The sequence below is a fragment of the Semicossyphus pulcher genome, unplaced genomic scaffold (genome assembly GCF_022749685.1).
Source record: "Semicossyphus pulcher isolate SPU_LCO1_2020_fin unplaced genomic scaffold, fSemPul1.0.p SCAF_22, whole genome shotgun sequence".
In the NCBI taxonomy this organism is placed as follows: Eukaryota; Metazoa; Chordata; class Actinopteri; order Labriformes; family Labridae; genus Semicossyphus; species Semicossyphus pulcher.
The window spans coordinates 11,144,483-11,159,486 of record NW_027211696.1 but is presented as its reverse complement, the minus strand read 5'-3'; the positions used below and the strand labels follow the sequence as shown (position 1 = coordinate 11,159,486).

The window sequence follows — 15,004 nt, the reverse complement described above, 5'->3', positions numbered from 1 at the left end:
TATCACATTCATGTGTGTCATACTTTACAGATCTGCGCACACACAAACACAGAGGTACACATTCAAGCAGATGGACATCAAAACAATATGTTAGAAAAGTACTAACATCCTTTATTGGTAGCAAAACCAAGTGAGCAGAAGTACTACCAGTTAAAGTTATAATACAAAACTGCCAACTCAAGTTGATGCAATAATGTTTAAAGTCCACACGAACCAGCTAGAGCTCTGCTAGCAGTTAGCACTCTGCTAGCTGCTTCATTTAATTCAGCATAAGCTTGATTTGTTATAAAAACAGGAAGCTAAGTAGGAACTTATTGAGGGTATTGATTGGTGTTTACAGTAGCCAGTGAGAATGTGAGAACACGCGAACACAAACACAGTGATGACCGCTAACTGCTAGCTAGCTTGCAACATCTGCGTGTAAGCCTGGGTTTAGGATGAGTCGGCAAACATTTTTTGTTTCCAGAAAAAACTCTAACAAAGCATTAAGAATACCTACAGAATTACTTTCTTTGTCATTAATTGGCCTATAGGTGCTAATATTGATATACGATATCTCCTTTGATTCAATGGGAACATTGGGCAGCATTCCAATTACCTTTATTGGGCTAATTTATATTCACCTTGATAGTTAAATCTATACCAATCCACAAAGTCACTTATTACTGCTTCTGTGATATAAATGTGGTAGAGTAGAAAGAACAATATTACCCTAAAAAATGCAGTAAGCTACGTACTTCCTCTGAGTACAGTACAAGCACTTCAAAGAGCACTCACGTAAATGGTCTCAGTTAGTTTATGCTTCTGTGATTTCGGATGATTTAGTTCAACTTAAACTATACTGCTACATCTTATTTAATCCTTAAATATTGAGAAGATTTGAGCGTTAAGAGGACTCAGTTTTTATATTGTAGAATTTATTAGTATTCATCCTCTTTTAAAGAATTAAGAGATCAAATATTGCAAATTAAAAGGTCCATCTCTAAAATTGAGTGGGATATTTTATTGCTAATCCAATCAAAACTGAAGAGCAATCAAAATCTTTTCATCGGTTTCATCTGAAAGAGGAGTACTGCATTACTGTCTCCAAAGCTGACCATGTAAGGAGGTTCTTTCTGTTTAGTATATAACAGGATACATCAAATAATGAGATATCTTAGAAGATCCAAAATGTGATCTAGGATTCAGTTGAAGTTAAAATATATCCCTTTTTTTTAAATCAACATCGGCTTTAGAAATACTTCCCAGGTTACCACTTTGCAAAAATAAATGCTGAAGGAAGCAGAAGATTTAAGGGAAAGCTGAAAAAGCTGGGCTGTTTGCACACACACACACACACACATCACAAGTGCATAAACATGCAACAGCACAAACAGTCACACGCACGCGCCCGCCTACACATATACTGTTTAATCTACTTAATTGAACCTGACTTTGAATAACTAAACAAATGAGGAAATTCACAAGGGGCACTTGATCCCTTCTCGGCTAATGGATTGGAGATTCCTTTCCCATCGGAGCGTTTGGGCAAACAAGAGCCGGTAATCTCTGGATTGATGAGTTGACTCTCTGTCTGCATCAAATTTCTGCACTAAAGAGCTGTTGAACCCCTGATGTGTTGGTAGTTAGCCAGAGACTCAATTTGCAGACGCGGGCAGAACTGTAGGATGGGTCCTGTTTCACGATCAGGGCGGCTATATGCTATAGAAAACCTCTAAAGTATGTTTTAATTTCTACGTTTCTGACTCCTCGTTTCGTCTCGTACGACCAATTTTGTAGTCCAAACAAAAAGGATAAAACTCCATCTTAATTTAGGTGACAAATTTATTAAAGTCCTGTTGTTTAATCAGGAATCATCATCATCATTACCAGAAGGAATAAATAAGACATAAAACATTTTCCACATAAACAAACATATACATCACACCCCGAGTGCTACGGCGTATTCTTCCTCGGGGGTTGTTTTTTCGGCAGAACAAAACGAACGAGATACATCTGAGAAACACACAAATGCATAGAAGTAATTGGACCCCTAGGTACCGTTGAATTAAGACAACACCTACATGTTATGCCTATATCCCTGTTTAAGAATGTACAAAGTCCTCGTATGTGGGTTTCTTCTTCGTGTCCGAGAAGGGGTTTGTATAAAAATAAAGTCTCCACAATGATAAACCGTTATATTTATAGATATTTATATATAGACATTTGGCAACAACCAGACATTTAAAGAACTCAGTTCTGCACCTGAACACAGCGTAGAAAACAAAGAGCTGATGTGAATTAAGAGGGGGAGTTGGGGAAGATCCAAAAAGTCTCTACGTGACTCAGCTCATAATGGTTTCTGAAAATTGAATGTTTTTGATGGATTTCTTGCTTTAAATACGGACAATTTTTAGGCCAAGTGCTTTAAACGGAGGACCAAATATTGAATGTACTTGTTAATCAGATATTGGTGAGATCCAAGGACTAGTCCTTTACACAATCAATGTCCTGTGTGGCTAATTTTCAACTCCTAAAATCCAAAAGAAGACACAAAAAACGAAGAAAGTCCAATGTCTTGTCGTCGACCAATCAAAACTGTCCGTGGTCCACTTCATCCAACCAGGAAGCAGGACTGGCGGGAAAGTCCGGGTATCCGCCGCTGCTGCCGGTGGACAGGTCCGAGCTGGGGCCATTAGCGCCCCCCATGGTGACCCTCACGGCGGGGTTGATCCCGGGCCCGCCCCCCTGCGTCATGATCGACAGGCCTGAGTCGGGGTAGACCAGGCTGGAGATGATGGGCTGGTGTCTGGGCAGCGCCTGGAGGGACCCCGGCGACTGCGGGAGGCCGTAGGGGCTGTTGGAGCGGATGTCGTGGAACTGGTCCTGGGAGGGCAGGACGCCGTGCTCCAGGGGGAACGAGCTGTGGTTGTTGCCCCCCTGGCGGCCGGCCATGGCTGGAGAGGACTCGCTCAGGCTGCTGTAGATGCCGTTGGTGAGGCCGAGCTCGGACATGGGTGGTTCATCTGCGACAAGGAAGAAGACAAAGGTGATATTTGTTATTCTGGTTGATTTGAACTTAATGAAACTGTTTTTTTACACAGTGAAAAACTTCCTGGATATTTCTTTAATCCGACCAGTCATTGGTCCAGAGCCCAGAGGGTAACCTGGGAGGACTTCCAGTTAGCGAGTGAGTCAAATTTTTTAGGCTCCTGGTTTTGTGAATGCTCCAACTCGGAGACTTAAATATAACAGAGCCATCAAGCATGCATACTCTATTCATGTGTGTGTGCTTGACTGTACCTGTAAAGGACACCTCGGCGTCACTGTCCATGCCCTCCTCCTGGATGCTGTCCTTGTCCGATTTGGAGCTTCCTCGCGACCTCTTCATGTTGCGGAAGTACTGCCCCCACCGCTGCCGCCCGGCGTCTTTCTTCAGCCTCTTCTCTTTGGCTCGCCTGTTCTGAAACCAGACCTGGAGGGTAAAAAAAAAAAGATGACTTAATGTTGTTTGAATGTTTAGCACCATGTCTGAATTTGTCCTGTTTTTCATTCTTCTTTTTTTTTGTAAAATTACTGTTGAATACAAAACCAATCAAATTTCAAGGCCTAATTTACATAATCATTTGTGTCTTAAAGACCATATCTACGGAAGCCCTCAGCGGACATGCATCCATATATTTTATTTACTTTATATATATTATTTATTCCTGTGATAACGAGTAATTTCCGGTTTGTTTTCTTGAGATCTCCACTTATTTAACAAAGCTGTTTTTCTCGTGATAACCGGATCATTTTCAGGACATGCCATGCCACCATTGCCCACACTAATGAGGTAAGTTAAGCCTTCTTCTGTTTGTTTTGTGCTTTTGCATCTCTGAGGATACAAGTTATGATCATCTGATCTGAGACAAATAAGTCGAGATCTCAAGAAAACAGAAAATTACTCGTTACCACGGGAAAAGTAATTAAAATGCATGGATGCATGTCCGCTCAGGGCTTCCGTACATAACTACACAAATAGACCCCAATTTCATTAAGTCATCACGCCTTTCATATTCCCAAGTGTAAGCCCTCTACATCCACCGCCCTCCGCTCCTTCCTTGATGCACATATTCCACTTTTAAGCATTAAAACTAAATTAATTTTCAAGGACTGTCTGGACGCTGCTTCAGTCCTCTGTGACTTCCAGTATGAGACTGAAACAGTGACACTGACCTGTAATACTTGGACCGGCCTCCCTTTCACCTGATTTATCACACATTTAATTAACTCTGCGACAGCTACAAGTTGTCCTCACCCCGAGGAGCAGACAGGTCAGCGTGTTTCTGCTTTAAATTATCTACATTTTTCTACTTTTGATCTGATCGATAAATTTAATTTGGACTTTTTAAAACACAACATTTAGTCATAAACATAAACTGCCTGTAACCTCACTGCTTGCAAATAAAAATGAATACATGCCCTGTTTTTTATTTCATCATACACACAATGTTAATTCATTTCCTACAAGCACAGGAAGCAGTTTTACATTCTCCTTAATGATATTCCGCCCTGAGTGAACCCTCCTCACCCTGTCCCTTTCTCTGCATAATGAGCAGCATTTTAGTGTCTTCCGTCTCTACTTTTGTCCTTGCAAATAAAACAATATATATGACCGCCGCCCAGCCGCCTGCGCGCGGCTCCTCAGCAGCAGACAATATGCGAGGGGGCCCCTCTTAGCATTGTTAACGAGCTCGCACTTAAACCGTGCTGACTTTCATGTGGACTTCATTTTACTCCATCTCGCCGTAAATTCCACCCCAACACACACACTCACGCTTCTTCGTACAGTGGGGCTTGTGCCAGTTCAGCCACAATTGTCCCTTTTGATAATGCAGTCAGGACGCTAATGGAAAAGCTCTTAATGGATAATAATATACTTTACCTGCACAACCCGCATATCCAGGCCCGTCTCTGAGGAGAGCTGCTCTCTGACGTGGCGGGCGGGTTTGGGAGAGTTATTGTAGGCGTTCTTCAGTGTTTCCAGCTGCTTAGCTGTGATGGTTGTTCGAGGCCTTTTTGCAGTCGAGTCTGCCTCTGAAAAAGGAAGAAGTAACACACAGTGTTAGGCACAGCTGGACAGTTAATCTGCGTCAAACTTGTAAAAGCCTTAAATGTGTGGAAATATCACAAATTGGACAATTAACACATAAATTAGGGATAGACCGATTATCGGCCAGGCCCATTATTGGCGCCGATATTTGGCATTCATATCGGCATCGGCCATTTTTTTTAATTTATTTTTTTTAATCTGACGGCTGATAAGAGATCAATTTAAAATTGGGTTATTTTGGCTCTGATGCAGCCTCGCCTCTCTGTCTGCAGTCACTAGTCTCCAGCATTGTCCCACCCACAGCACTGATTGGTTACATGCAGAGCCATGGCACGGGTAACAGCCAATCAGCAGTGACAGCTGTGCATGCAGAGTGCTCACACACACGGCGGAGAGGAGAAAAAGTTCATTTCTTTGCTAATTTTATTAAACTTTGTTTTATTTACTTTATTTATTTATTTATTTATTTATTTAAATTTTCAGTTAACTTTATAAGAGATGCTGCTGACCCTGGGAACTCCCTGCTTTTTGTTTGTTTGTTTAATAAACATATGCTTAAAGGCATTTAAACAAAGTTAAGTGTTGGAGTTTGTATTATCAAAGTTTTGAATATCGGCTCCAAATATCGGTTATCGGCCTCCTTGACTATTAATAATCGGTATCAGTATCGGCCCTGAAAAAATATCGGTCTATCTCTAACATAAATATACACATTAATAGCCTAAAGGTTATACTTTTTTATGTGTTATCATTTCATGGCTGTGTCAAATGCTATAACACAAAAATAATCTATGACATAATAAAAATATAACTATGAAAAAGAAGGTTGGGGTCTTTATGTGCCTGTTTTTGGTTCATATTCTGAGCAACTGATCGCACCAAATCGCATACAGCTTTCTAATTTCCCATAAATGGACAACTTCCCCTCGTGCCTATAAACTAAACTCTGGCATCCTGTGCATAATCGCATCCTGTCGGCACATCTGTTGGCCAGCACAGCAAAAAAAAAGATACTAAACCATCATCCAAATGGATGCAGCCCTGGAGTAATTGCGCCCTCTCTCATTAGCAAAATAAACGTGTGTGTTTTTAGTGAAAACTTAGCTGCATAAATCCATGCGCGGCTGTGTCCGGCTGTAAATTCAAACAAACAGATGGGGAGATAAAACTGGACCATGCACAGTCTCTGGACCCAGCAGGAGCAGAGCATGCTGGGAGATTCTAAAATGTGATGTTGGTGGATAATATGAGGGTATCTTATGCCAATGTTTTTCGGGATATAAATAATGTTGTAAAACTGATGGCACATTTTAAAGTATACTTTACTGCTTTTAATAAACTAGTAACGCACGTGCTTCAGGTCGTGAATAGCGTCGATGTAAAGCCCATAACTGTTTCCTGTCACTATACTGTAGGTAGGTCTATGAATTATTTATTTTTTGTATTAATAAGTTAAGTTTTCTTGTTGTTGAAATAGAATACTTGTTAAAATGATACAATAAGAGTTATTGAAAGCAGCAGAGTGCACGTGCGTGCGCCTGCAGGCCTCCACTTTACGCACTCTGCTATCGATCGGGCTGCGGGAAACGACGCAATTAGCGCAGGTGGGTCAGAGTTTATGGGTGACCTCATTGTCATGTCAAAATAAAAGCACCTACTTAAAAACAAGTCTGCAGACCGCGCGTCATATTTCACAGAATTGGAGCCGCGCACACTCGATCATCTGTGAACTATATGCTGAGAGAGTCTCCTCACCTCTCTGCTTGGCGGTCTCGTAGTCGGCCTTACACACCAGCCTGCTGTCCTCCATCAGGTAGTACTCGTCCCCTGTGGCCAGCTGCCTCTTACACACGATGCAGGCGAAGCAGTGCAGGTGATAGACGAAGTCCTGCGCCCTCCTCACCACCTGCGTGGGCGGGATCCCCTGCTGACACGCGGCGCACTTGGTCCCGAATCTCCTTTTGGGAAATTAGACGGTTTTCATCAATGCATAATAACTCTCTCACACTCAATATAATGCAGCAGATATATTTTATTATTAAGGAAAAAAACTGTGCTCAGAATATGTGAGAGCTGCTCACTTGAAGAAGTCGTCCTTGCAGTAGACGCTGTCCCCTCTGCTGAAGCATTTCTCCGCCAGCTGAGCCTGACAGTCGCTGCACTTCAGACACTTGCTGTGCCAGTGGCGGTCCAGAACTTTGAGGATGAAACGGTCCACGATGTGCTGGTTGCAGCCTGCACACACTGGGATCTCTGCGGGACAGATTATGGAATAACTCAGGTCAGTAACAGTACAGATATGGGGGGACACAACTGAGGCTAGTGTGCTTTAGTGTACACTTATCACAGCTAAAATAAGCTCAGCAGAACCTAAAGCAAAGTGCGTAATGCGTCACTTGTTTCTTAAAAGAATACTCTTAAAGTTAATATTGTCTTACTCACTTATTGTCTGTATCTATAATAGTTTATAATTCCTAAGATTTGATAAAACTCTTATGATCGATAGGAGATATAATCGAATTGAATTCTATTTAATAAAACAGCACTGAAAGATCTTTTCTACTCTCTCTTTTCTAAGTGTGTTATTGAGTCATACATAATATTGCCCGCATAATTAAAGCCTCAAACCCAAATGTAGTAAAACAAAGCGAAAGCTACGACACCTTCCACTTTTCCTTATTGATGAATCAACACATGATGGTTTGAAAAAAGGGGGCGTTGGCAAAGTAAATGAAGCAAATGCATGATTAGCCTCGTGCAGAAGCAGGCCAGCGCTACACAAGCTTATACCAGATAGAAATGTTTAGACTTAACAGTGTAAACACGAAAAAATAAACCCCATAAACATAAACAAAAATAAGTAAAAATGTAATTCGGTCAGTTTTGCAGAGACATTCATGTAAACCTGCAGATTTTTAAGCTCTTATTAATTTTTTATATTCGGCCCTATAGTTTTATATGATCGGGAAAAAAGTCACCAAATCACCACATGTCAAAAATAGCCTATATGAATAGTAAATAATTACATTACAGAATTTCGTAAGCTTTCCTTGCCCTTGGTATGAGGAGGGCTGTTTAATGTGCTGGAAATTAGACTAAGCCAGAAAGCAGATGCCATACATATAAACCTCGCATAAAATGTATAACTCATATTCAGGCCGATATGTGTCCCTGAGAAAAAACGTGATGAAATCATTCACCTTTAAATTAAATTAAAGCGAAATGGGGAAATAAAAGTAGTCATATTGTCCTTAACGAATAGACAAAGAAACTAAACTGTTAAAAAAAATGGTTTGCACCATTTTCACACTAACTGCATTTATTAATTATACTGTAAAAAACCGAAGTGAGACCGACAGCCATTTCGAGCATAAATCCAGTTGTGCAGACTGAAGCATAAAAAAACCCTTCAAACATTTAAAAAATAAAAAAGATGAAACCGTGAGGCATTTCAAATACCGAAATGAAGTGTAATACAGCTTCATCTCTGGGAATAATTGCGCATTAATCGAATAATGGTCGACTAGTTATTTTGTAATCATATTTAAGGAGCAGCAGGCACATTTATATAAGATCAGTTTCAGGGAAAAAAAGGCCTCCACGCCCACGTGAGATATGTTCCCTTAAAGCAACAACAACTGATCAAAAGAACAGACACTTTGATATTCAAGAAAGAAAACAGCCAAATGAGGACAAGTTAAATGCCAGTAAGACGCCACCAGGCCGCTTTATTACTAATTAAAAGAGGGTCAACCACTTCATATTCCATCCGTGCAAGGAATCGCGTTCCTATTGTTCTGCTGCGGACGACCATGAAACATTCATGAACATTTTCTTCTTGCACCAACAGCACAAGTGTGGTGGCCTCGCCACGTCAGGAACAGGTGTATACAGCTCATCATTAATGCAGAGTGGTCTGTAAAACCGGAGAGCTGCGGCCTGTGAGTCTCAAGGTATAAACCAGTGAGGAGCTATTTTCTTGGAATATGAAAAACATAGAAGCTAGATAATCACAAACCAAATATACGGACACTCGCAATATTGACATTTGTAGCAGGTGAGGTTCGATGCATGACTTTACCCTCCTCATAACAGTTCAAAATGGCCGATGAGCTGGTAAATATAATTTGGAATCATTACAAAAAATAACAATAAACATGCAAATATTTAGAAAAATAAATGTGACTTTATCATGACTCAAAAATGGGTAAAACCAATTTCAAAATAAAAGAGTGAGGAAACGTAGCTAGGTCTGATTTACCATCCAAACAATGTACTAAAATATAAAATATACTGATATGAATTTGAACGAGCATTCACATAAATGAAAGGTTTAAAGCTTGAAGCGTAAAAGTTGTATTACCACCGAGATATGGAGCTACAAAAACGGCACGTGCTGTCTGGTGTAACAGCTGTAAAACTGACTCGCGCGACAGGAAAATCTGCCAAAATAAAAGCGACCGAACAGCTGTAGCATCAATCATCCATATACCAGTTATTATAGCACGTAGCCTACACACTTATTATCAAGAGACTGCAATTAATCCTACAGACACACAAAAAGGCCAATTTAAAGAGTCAATAATTAGTTGTTACATGCTACAAACACAAATACGTGTTAAATAAACAATGCAAGAACGAATAAACTGACAATATATGACTTCCGGTTACCTTTCCGTAGCTCCTCACTGTTCGATAGCAAAGCGAGGAGCATCTCCGTGTTATTTGGTGGCTCTTTTGGACAGTTTCGCTCACAGTGTCCATCCATTGGTCATGATTTACCCTCACATTCATACGAAATAGTCTTGTTTTTTTATTTATATACGCGTACAAACAAGGAAACTGTTGTCGAATGTGTGAAGCACGAGCCCCAAAAGCGAACACAAGCGCGCGAGTGTGCAGTGGTGGTGGAGTTTGCTTTCTGCTTCACTGTGTTGAATGAAGCCCGTGCAGGATTACGCTGCGCCGTTTCCCAGGCGACAGGGAGATAGATTAACATCACCTACCGAGCGGCATACCGAACCCGGAAGAGGAAAAACACAGGAGGTGAGAGGGGGCCAATAGAGCTTCAGTGCTGGATGGTAACATTACTTAGAGAGACGTTACAGCATTGTAGCATATTACTGTCCATATAACATGAAAAATATATAGATAATTATCTTTATTTCTTGTTTTAGTTTAGGGCCAAGCTAAATTGAAACTATACAAAATCCACATTTTGTTTTCATTTTTTGCTGACCTACAGGGTAAAAACCACGTGTTCATTAAAGTTAGCATACAGACCGTTAATGTAAAATAGGTAGGCCTATATAGTTTGCATATTCCGCAAATAATTCTCATATTGCTTCATGATTTTAGTGCATAACATTCTCTTTTCTCTATGCCGAGAAATAGGCTACCTGCGTGTGGACAAAACATAGTTGTATAAAATATTAAAGATCCCCTTTTAAAACTGGACTGATTCAATGACCAGTAAAAAAAAAACAAATAAACAGCAAACAAATAAAAAACACAAAAAAAGACCAAATATACAGCTTTTTGAAAAATCTAAAAACCAGCACATAATGTTGCTGTTGATTTATTACGTAAATCTACCAAATATTTTTTTCTCGCGAGAATTCCCCATTGCAAACCACTTTTAAAAAACAAGATTCCAGTGCTGCCCTTCGTAAAGGAAAGATTGGGCCTTGAGGGAACGCTACAATCTTGTCCAGACATAACTTTGGTTGCCTGTATAATGGATTAATTAATTTTTTTCAGCAGCACATAGAGGATTGTTTATTAAAAAATATATATACATAAAATAGCAGTGGTAAACCATTATTTTTACTTGAATAATTAAACCATTTTGCGTACAGGTGCTGTGTTTTCTCACTAGAAAGACAATACATTTTTTTGTTTGTTGCTATTTTTACAATAATTGTAAATAGTCAAAATGCACTTTAACCTGCTTGTGGAAGCATTACGTATCATAAGCTTTGTATCCGCTCAGATTTGAAATAAGTGATTCTAAATATCCTTCACACACGCGCTCACAATCTTGATCTCGTGCTCAGAGACAAGTGTTTATTTAGGGGAGAGATTGGCTGTTCAATAACATGTTGATCGGGCCAACACCCCAATGAATTTTATTGACACTGATCTTTGGCACAAAAGAGCGCCTGGGGAAATCACGGGGAGTGCCACAGCCGCGCGCGCCGCTGATGAATCTAAAATCAATGTCCTATTTGCCTGGATTTCCACAAGTATATGAAAGACGTTTTTTTTTTTTTTAGAGAAAGGTGTTCATGGGTGCCCCTCTTACTTTTCAGCTTTGTCATAATTTTTATGTCGTATTGATTGGTCACTTTTGAGGGGGTTAAGCCCAACGGTAATGTGATAACAAAGCAATGAAATTACCATTAGAGGAAGGGTCAGTGAGGCACAGAAAGTCGCAGAGATCATAGAATAAAATTACGTGTTTTTTGCGTCAATTTTAATTGGTTAAATTGGGTAAAATCACGTGATTAAAGACGGTCTTTTTTGAATTCAATTGCACCATTTATTTTAAACAAAAATAAATAATAATAAAAACACCAACGCTAAATCAAAAAACAGGCCAAACTAACAAAACATGCATTTCCCATCTTAAACGAGCACTACATCTCCATCACCACCTTCACAGGCGACCTCAGGTGTCCCACCTGTCAGGGCAGGAATGTGACACCTGTTGAGCATTTTTGAGTCGGTGGGCTGCTGACAGTCTGTCAAGCAGCCTACACACACACACACACACACACACGCACATAGAGGGACCCACACTGTGCTCTCTGCGTATCCGCTGCCCGCACCCTCCGCTCCCGTTACAACCTCGGGCGGCGGTGTGAAATGACAGCACGCGCGTAACATCTGTTCTTGTGATTCTGCAACAATGAAGGCTCATTACAGATTCATAACGTCTCCCGCACGCAACAACGCAGGAGAAGCGCCTCTAAACAGTCTGTATACATCAGCATGGGCCGGTGGATAATAGAAGGAGTCCTGCAACTGTTGCATCCTTATATTTTAATGTCGAAGATTTATTTTGGTGTGTATAAAACGTAAATATAAACAGAAAGCAAGAAAAGTATTTTTCTAAATAAAAGTTCGGCTGCTTTTCAAATAAAATACAGAATAAAACAGTCTGCGTAAAACCAGTTTACAAGCCCCATTTCACGCTTGTCACAGCTGACAAGAACAGCCTTCAGTCCTGCTGTGCTGGTTCGCTGTATTATCCTCCATTTCACGCCTAATTGTAACTTGTTAACACATCCCAGGACATCAATTAAAGCAAACACACATACAAAACAAATTAAAATGCATTCGAAAAGTGAGGAAAAGTTTAATTTGGCTCTTACCTTGGCCCGAACTGTACCGGGAGAAATTTCCGGTGTTTTGACAGCTTGACCCCGGGTGCTCAAGCAGCATTTTGGAGCTGTTCCGATGTCCCAACAGGAAGGAAGCAGCGCCGATCAAACGAACGCTTTTGCTTTAAAAAAAAAAACTAGCTCTGGACGATGGATTCAAACCGGAACTTTCCTGTTGACTTTATCCTCTCGAGAGTGACGGAAGTTTGATTTCAGAAAATTGTTAAAAAGGACGCCCGCAGACCTCTCTCCTTTCGTCAGCCACCGAGGACGGAAACTTTGAATATGCATCAAGTTGCTCGTTGATTCCGTGTCGATAAGCTCGAGGAGGAGGTGGGAAAAGTGCGTGACCGAAGTGTGCGCGCGGAAGCCTGCGACTTTACTTCAACTGAAGTGCTCTCAGCGCTGCCTCTGTCCAGGGTGCTGAAGGGGGAGTTCCTCTAAGCGGGGCAGGAGGCGTGTGTGCTGCTCCTATATCCCCCGTGGCTTTCTTTAAGCGCTCACACACACACACACACACACACACACACACACACACACTTGCCCTCCCCTCTTTCTGGTTATCTCTGTTGTGGTGCACGTGTCTGTCTTTCAAGGCGCACAATAGGGCAATTGGGCATTGCTCGGGACATTGTTGTCGTGCGTTTCCACCGCTGCGTCTCTCTTTTGTTTGGTTAAAAATAGACAGCATCGCATGCATGATACAAGTGGACAGAGCGAACATACCGTTATGTTAGCTTATATGGAGCTACGGTTGAACAATACGAAACAATGCATATTTACGTGTTTAAAATTGAAGCATACGTTTCGTACGCAAAAATACAAACGCTCAGAGGAAAATGTTTTAAAGAATTAACTAAATTAAAATCAATACTAAAATGCATTGAGGTTAAAACTTATCACTAGTAACATCTGTCTTTCTTTCCCAAAAAAAGTCGTTGCCAATTTATGCTAAAAATCTTATCATTTAAGCTAAAAGTCGTGCGCCTGCGCAGAGCTGCCCGGTTATTTGGCTGAGTGCCATGCCTCATTCCTTTGACCATGTGCCAATTACCACCACACCAGCACGAAACTCCTCTGACGTAGTCCTACAGCTTTGATTCAATTTTACTCGCCCAGCACGCCAGCCCGCAAGTGGTGTAAGCCAATTAGACCTATGCTGTTCATTAGTCCACTCAGGGCAATTAGCCTCCCAAAGTTGGGAAGAAATCAACCATCTTTTTTTCTTCTCCCACCATCCTTCATTGACTTTACACTCTTTATTCCTGCACTCATTTCCTCTAGCTTCACAGGATGTCGAGGTTTTACCAAAAAAAACAATATCCTTTGGATGTTTGTTGTTTTATGATTGAGAACAAGTTCTTTTGTGTTTTAGGGGGCGGTAATCTCTGGTTGACAAGTCAGTGTGGATCTTTGAGCAGATTAAGGGAGAACTGTTGGTAAATCTGGAGGAAGCTGAACACAGTAACCTAAAGCCAACAGCATCAAAGGAGCTTAGACTGCAAGCACAACAACAGGCCTGCTTTCCTTTTTCGTCTCTGCTCCTCTATTAAAACACTTTGCATGGTGAAGATGTGTACGCACATTTGACATTAGGATCTTTAATAGCCCCAAAGATGAATTATGAAGCATCATTTCCCTGTATTTATTATCTTAATATATTATGACAAAGAAATAGTTCCTCATAACATGAATCAGAAATCTAAAAAGCCTCTGCTGTTGCTGTCTTTCTTTTCATCTCTAAAACCCTCGGCCTGCATGCATGAATATCACGATGAGCCAGCCCCTCTGAAGCCCTTATCCTGTTTGTTTGTCCTCCGCGCTGTGGAGCATCATCGCAGGAAATTGGTAAAAGGTTAATACACCTGGGTCCTATACTTGAGGAAGCAGCTGCAATCAGCCTCTAATGGTCCTCCACCGTAAAGACAGCCTTTTGCACCTATTAGAACTTGATGTTTGACCTTGAGTATGAGCGGGTTCAACAGGCTCACAAGTGCCCCGCGAGGTTAGACAAGCCTCGGGGGCTCGAGGATCACTTCATAAGAACAAACGGCACGCTGCATATGAATCCTCTGGTTCTCCTCGAGTGGGAGCTCTTACCTGAGGAAAGAAAGGAATAGCTCTTTCGTGAGATACAATAGAAAATTATCTTATATTTGCATTTTTGCATTAATATGAATTTCAATTTGGGCACAAATATACCCTCCTACCTTTCTATTTTTTCCAAGCGGACACAAACAAAACATAAACTTTTATACCGTTTGATACGAGCTACAATTTCAGAACAGGCTGAGGACTGTTAATACTTATATGACATGTAAGTAAAGTGCACATTTTTGCCTTTAATATTCTATTAAATGTGTTTAGCCAAACTCTTTCAACAGTCCTGTATAATGTCGTTAAATAACAGTGTTTTGCATTTAATTTTGAATGTGCAAAATGTATCATGTTTGCATTTCCTTATGAAAAACATTGAAAATTTGAAAAACAATGAAAACAGCTTTCAAATGTAGCATTTTAGCTAAATTAGCAAAACAGGAAGCGG

General features: G+C 40.7%; 1 protein-coding gene across 3 annotated transcripts; it reads right to left on the bottom strand.

Moving 5' to 3' along the window:
- Positions 1-2,571: 2,571 nt before the first annotated feature.
- Positions 2,572-12,520, bottom strand: lhx3 (LIM homeobox 3). 3 transcript variants are annotated; one of them, XM_069673512.1, is made up of 6 exons: positions 12,445-12,520; positions 7,156-7,327; positions 6,830-7,032; positions 4,907-5,058; positions 3,283-3,454; positions 2,572-3,005 (listed from the first exon to the last, which is right to left on the bottom strand). In XM_069673512.1, exons 1-6 carry the CDS (start codon positions 12,518-12,520, stop codon positions 2,572-2,574), a joined length of 1,209 nt encoding a protein of 402 aa, XP_069529613.1. The 3 variants fall into 3 exon arrangements, with proteins under 3 accessions (XP_069529613.1, XP_069529614.1, XP_069529612.1); XM_069673513.1 differs by having other exon boundaries at positions 12,451-12,520; XM_069673511.1 differs by lacking the exon at positions 12,445-12,520 and adding an exon at positions 9,746-9,842.
- Between the last annotated feature and the right edge of the window lie 2,484 nt (positions 12,521-15,004).

What these genes read in the sequence shown, in the direction of transcription:
- lhx3 (XM_069673511.1), bottom strand. Translation starts at nt 9,842, where the DNA reads ATGGATGGACACTGTGAGCGAAACTGTCCAAAAGAGCCACCAAATAAC. An exon ending in TGCAAGGACGACTTCTTCAA is followed by an intron (nt 7,033 to 7,155) that starts GTGAGCAGCTCT and finishes ATTTCCCAAAAG; the next exon opens with GAGATTCGGGACCAAGTGCG. An exon ending in CGAGACCGCCAAGCAGAGAG is followed by an intron (nt 5,059 to 6,829) that starts GTGAGGAGACTC and finishes TTCCTTTTTCAG; the next exon opens with AGGCAGACTCGACTGCAAAA.